Raw genomic sequence first — 6,000 nt, forward strand, 5'->3', positions numbered from 1 at the left:
CACGATGAATCACATTTCAGAACAGTTCTTCTACGTGTGGTTATCCAGGTCTCAGAATGACCAGAAAACTCCCTTCTATAAAACATGGATCGCAATGGGTCCTCAACCCTGCAATCACGCAATCGTAGTTATGATACAAAGGTCGCCAATACTTTAACGAAAACCTGTTTAAATAAATTTTTTACTTAGTGTGTTCTGTGAAAATGATTGTCGATACATGAGTGAATGTGTACATGTACTGTACCAGCTCTCGACGTGGACCTCCCCACTCCTTCTAGCAGTCACAAGGTTTATTCAACCACAACACGCTGGTGCGGTTGGTGTTTGTAGCGAGCATAAACGTTGGAGCATAAGACGACCGTATACCAATTACCTTTGCTGCACTGTCAAGCCATAAAGCCTCGCAAACTGTATGGCCAAATTTGCTTTTGTATGGTAAGCCTCAACATTTAGAAACATGCGTTGAGATAATTTAGATTATGTTGGTGCTATAAAAGTCAAAATAATGGGGAACTTTGTTGAGCTATCATTTGTGGCCAGGTCGCTTCTGAAAAATAAATCAGTGGGCTTTACCTGGTAGGATAGGGATGGTTTAGTTGTATTCGTATGTGTTTGGGTGATTTGTTTACCTTTCTTGTACTTTGTACTCTAATCGTGTTTTTGTATTGTTTGTTGTTGTAAAGGTCTTACCCGCCCCTACTGGATATTTGTAAAAAAAGAGCTTTAGAGTTCATCGGATTCCTCCAGTACAAGTTCATATTCTGATATTAACTTAGCTTTCAAGATTTGATGAGATTGACTAGCATTATGGGTTATTTGGTCATAGCTTGGCCAGTGAAATGTACCATGTGCATGATTCTGAAGTGTTCATGTCAGTAGAGAAAAAAATAACTTTGTGTAATAACTTAGTTTTAAACCATGACAATTCACGTACTGCATCACTACAGCTCAGTTTAATGAGATACATCTCATTAGTTGACATGTAGGCATAAATGCAGATATACTATCTCTGTTATGTCACATTGTGGAGCAAAGTGAGTCATACAAAGTGAGTCAGTTAATAATTAGGTGATGTCTTTTGTAAAAGGTTAATCATTACTTGCTGTTTAACTAAACGCTCATTCCATACAGTTTAAAAGTCTTTGAAAATCATTGTAAATTACATGCAAAACTATATCCACAAACACATCGTGCTCGTTAAAGACCCTTAGGTGTTCACATATTCTTGGTCAACAATGATTGAGTCCATTGTACAAAGTATCAAACAAGATCAAAAGCATCGTCTCGGTTCTTTCGGTAAAGTCACGTAGAAGGGAAATAATAAAATAATACAAAATAAAACATAATCAAATACAATTCTCACGACGTTTCGGCCACAACGCAAGCAGCCGTCCTCAGGTGAAAAACAGGGCTGTCGGAAAGACAGCGTCCGAATAAAAAAAGATCAAAAGCAACTTCATAAGCTATTTTTTTATTTTACCAGGTAAGGCCCACCGAGCTACGTAGCTGTTTTCAGGAGCGACCTGGCCATAAGTGATAGAGAGCTCAACAAAGGGGCTTATCACGTAGACATTTATAGCGGCCAGATATATTCTAAACGCGTGTTTCTAAATGAGGATTCGGAGAAAAATCCACGCGACCACAGGAAGAACACGCAAACTCCAAATATGCAGGCGTGAGGGTCGGGATCGAACCCAGCACCCACGACATCCTCCTGTACACCAGGTGAGGTAGTTAATATCTCCCAACCGTGGCACCCTACACGTAGCATTTAAACACTAAACGTTACGCAGTACCTGAGCCGTAATTGAATAGCACAGTTTTCAAGTTTCAAGTTTCAATTATTAGGTATAGCCCTGTGAGCCATGTGGCTCTTGAGTCGGGTGCAACCGCAACAAACGAAATATTGACAGAGAACATCTTAACAAGCGACGACGCGCAACAGAAACTTCCTGGATAAACCAGCAAATCTTCCAGAAAGAAAAAAAGTTACGTGATGCAGTGATCAAACTGCCTTGACATGACTATTTGATCTGAATATTGTTGATGATATAGGAGTGCAGGTCCTGGTGTCTGAACTTTTAATACGGTACGGTAATTGTAAATTTTCTGAATGTACAATTCTGATAAGCAACGAAGGTATGGATGCCTTTCTTTCACGCGTCTCATTAAGGCTGTTCACACCACGGGGTGGTGTCAGGGTCAGAGCACCATTGGACAACCCAGCCCCAGCCGTCTTCGTCTCCCCAGGGCTGATGCTGACCACTCCACATCGGGGCATCATTTTAGGCCGAGTCAACCTATGGGAGGCTCCAAACTTCCAATGCGCCGTGCATAGCCCATTTGATCTATGCACGTTGACGTGTATCACCACACTTCTACACACGTGTATATAGGCAACGCTGTAGATTTACAGTACTGTATAGCCCTTTTATTATTCCACTGCTGGATGAGAGACCCCCCACCCCGACGCCCAGGGAGTATTTGACCATACTTCACCACGATTGGTCCAGTGCAGGTTGGTGATAGCGGGGAGCGTAGACGCGGGAGCGAAGTATATTACAACGATGGCATGTTGCTGCCCTTCGGGGCCGTCCATAAATGACGTCACGCGATTTTGGACGATTTTTGACCCCCCCCCTTCGTCACAAAACGTCAGACCCCCCCTCAAATATGACGTCACAAAGCTCTGCCCCCCGCCCCCAAAAAATACAACTTGCTTCAAATCGCTTTAAACTATTGTCATTGTAGTGCGTATTTAATGTGGCGCTGCACTGTGATGTTGTAGGAGAAAACATGTATTAAAAAGTCTATTTAATTAAGTAGAACGTGTTGTCTATATTTATTTAAAGTTGCGCATTTTGATGTGACGTCACATTTCTTAAACCTCTCGTCGCACATCGTCACAAATGTCTGACCCCCCCTGGTGCGTGACGTCATTTTGTAACTTGTTCATACGAAAATGGCTTGATATGGCACGGCTTGATATATTAAATGCTAAAATTCAGACTGCTACAGAAAAAAATAATGCGAAATTTCAAAATAAATTAGCAAAGCACAGAACGATTCAACCACGACACACATCAACACATTATACACTCGACAAGGTGATCCAGATGTCTTGTGAGCCCCAATATAATGCTCTAAACCGTAATATTTTATTTAAAACAAAAATTAATGTGCCAAGGAAAAAACATTTTAGGGGTCAATTCATTGGGAGTCACAAGACATCTGGACCAAACCCTGTAGAGTGTATAATACTATTGTATATACTATATAACATATATGTTTACCTGTGCGTGTATACACATCTGTGCTGCACACTATACGTGGTAATCTACACGAGCAGCAAATATTACGCCTATGGAATCGCACAATGACAACTTTCAGGGTTCTAGGCAGACGACAACACGTGTGTATGTTATTCTGTGCAAGTGTGGGGAGCGGTGGCGCAGTGGTTAGCGAATCGTACCCGGCGAACCGAGTTCGATTCCCGCTCACGACCGAGTTAAGTGGCGAATATCTGAACCGGTTACGGAGGCTCACCTTGGGTTGAGTCAGCCTTAACCAAGTCCGTGGTGCTGCTTTGTAAACATCCGTACTCGGGTGGGGAGACAAAGGCGGACGGGTTTGGTTTTTTGGGCCATCCGGCCTTCTAAGGTGCTCGCTATCAGCACTTGCTACAACAGACTGTGAAGGCTATTTTTTGGGGGTTTTTCTACTTGATGAAGACCGCTTGTGTTGCGATCGAAACGTCGTGGGTTTCTTGCTTTTATTATTTTCAATTTATTTTTAATTTTATTTTACTATTTTTTATTGTGGGTTTTTTGCTTTAATGATTTTAAGTGTATTATTTGTATTTGAAAATTTTATTTCATTATTTCATTTTTTAAAATTGTATTTCTTTTTATTTGTTTTTCTATTTACGTGACTTTACCGAGAAAAGCAAGAATATACTATTTATTAGGGTTATTTGTCTTTGCTATATACACACACACACATTGTAGATTGTGTATGTATATGCTGGAGTTAATTGGAATTCCTGTATACAACACAAAAGATCACAGTATGCCTGAGTCCACTAATAATTAGGTCTGTGGGCTACTACAATGAGTTGGTCACGATACAAGTGCAGTGTTAGACAGGCAGTCGGATCTCGGACACAAGTCATTGCGTAGCTACTTAGACACGGAATACTTAGACACGGTATAGTGTGTGTGTGTACGTGTACATTTATAATACGTACAACAGCTACATCGCAGTACATTATTACATAGCTTAAAGCTGCAAACACAATTACCACCGTGTACACAGCACATCGTACGTACAGGCGAATTGCTTAGCGGATCGCCCTATAAGATAACGCGTACATTCATGAACGCAGGTAGTTTCCTTACACAATCAACGTATTTAATATCCCTTGTACGTAACGCCACACTATCATCGTCCTCGTTATCGTTATCACCACCACCATCGTTATAGTCCTTATTAAACACGAGCTTGTACGATGTAGCCGTCGCTGTTGTTTAAGTTTAAACTCCCCGTACCTGGGCGACTCACCTGGGACTCACAAAGAGGCGATGCGCTACACTGCCAAGTCACGTGGTGGTGGTGGGGGGCGGGGCGTGAGATCGACGTTCCACGTACGTGGGTGGGGACCTGTCACTCACAAAGCCACGCGGCACGCAGCTGCCGAACCAGCTGCCTGACCCCCCTCTCCTCCCATCGTGGGTGCCTTAACCCCCCTCCTCTCCCAACGTCTTGCCACCCACTAGCGTGAGTGCCTTAACCCCCCCTCCCCTAGCCTGGGTGCCTAAACCCACCGAGCGTGGGTGCCTAAACCCCCCCTCCCCTCCCATCGTGGGTGCCTAAACCCCCCCTCTCCTCCCATCGTGGGTGCCTAAACCCCCCTCCCCTCCCATCGTGGGTGCCTAAACCCCCCCTCTCCTCCCATCGTGGGTGCCTAAACCAGCCCCTCCCCTCCCATCGTGGGTGCCTAAACCCCCCCCTCCCCTCCCATCGTGGGTGCCTAAACCCCCCCTCCCCTCCCATCGTGGGTGCCTAAACCCCCCCTCTCCTCCCATCGTGGGTGCCTAAACCCCCCCTCCCCTCCCATCGTGGGTGCCTAAACCCCCCCTCCCCTCCCATCGTGGGTGCCTAAACCCCCCCTCCCCTCCCATCGTGGGTGCCTAAACCCCCCCTCCCCTCCCATCGTGGGTGCCTAAACCCCCCCTCTCCTCCCATCGTGGGTGCCTAAACCCCCCCTCCCCTCCCATCGTGGGTGCCTAAACCCCCCCCTCCCCTCCCATCGTGGGTGCCTAAACCCCCCCTCCCCTCCCATCGTGGGTGCCTAAACCCCCCCTCTCGTCCCATCGTGGGTGCCTAAACCCCCCCTCCCCTCCCATCGTGGGTGCCTAAACCCCCCCTCCCCTCCCATCGTGGGTGCCTAAACCCCCCCTCCCCTCCCATCGTGTGTGCCTAAACCCCCCCTCCCCTCCCATCGTGGGTGCCTAAACCCCCCCTCCCCTCCCATCGTGGGTGCCTAAACCCCCCCTCTCCTCCCATCGTGGGTGCCTAAACCCCCCCTCCCCTCCCATCGTGGGTGCCTAAACCCCCCCTCTCCTCCCATCGTGGGTGCCTAAACACCCCCTCCCCTTCCATCGTGGGTGCCTAAACCCCCCCTCCCCTCCCATCGTGGGTGCCTAAACCCCCCCTCCCCTCCCATCGTGGGTGCCTAAACTCCCCCTCCCCTCCGATCGTGGGTGCCTAAACCCCCCTCCCCTCCCATCGTGGGTGCCTAAACCCCCCCTCCCCTCCCATCGTGGGTGCCTAAACCCCCCCTCTCCTCCCATCGTGGGTGCCTAAACCCCCACTCCCCTCCCATCGTGGGTGCCTAAACCCCCCCCTCCCCTCCCATCGTGTGTGCCTAAACCCCCCTCCCCTCCCATCGTGGGTGCCTAAACCCCCCCTCCCCTCCCATCGTGGGTGCCTAAACCCCCC

The 6,000-nt window shown here is 47.4% G+C and overlaps 1 protein-coding gene across 4 annotated transcripts in view; it reads right to left on the reverse strand.

The window, feature by feature from the left end:
* The window catches only part of LOC144728343 (ephexin-1-like), a 49,677-nt gene extending 45,049 nt beyond the window's left edge, over positions 1-4,628 (reverse strand). Inside the window, exon 1 of one of the 4 annotated variants that reach the window (XM_078607711.1) lies at positions 4,561-4,628. Coding sequence is in view for 1 of the 4 variants with exons in the window: in XM_078607709.1 (XP_078463835.1) it covers positions 4,398-4,474 (77 nt within the window). In the remaining 3 variants the exon portion in view is untranslated. The other 3 variants (XM_078607713.1, XM_078607712.1, XM_078607709.1) reach the window with 3 other exon arrangements.
* Positions 4,629-6,000: the final 1,372 nt, after the last annotated feature.

This window comes from Lampetra planeri, chromosome 28 (assembly GCF_965212315.1).
Source record: "Lampetra planeri chromosome 28, kcLamPlan1.2.h2, whole genome shotgun sequence".
Classification (NCBI taxonomy): Eukaryota; Metazoa; Chordata; class Hyperoartia; order Petromyzontiformes; family Petromyzontidae; genus Lampetra; species Lampetra planeri.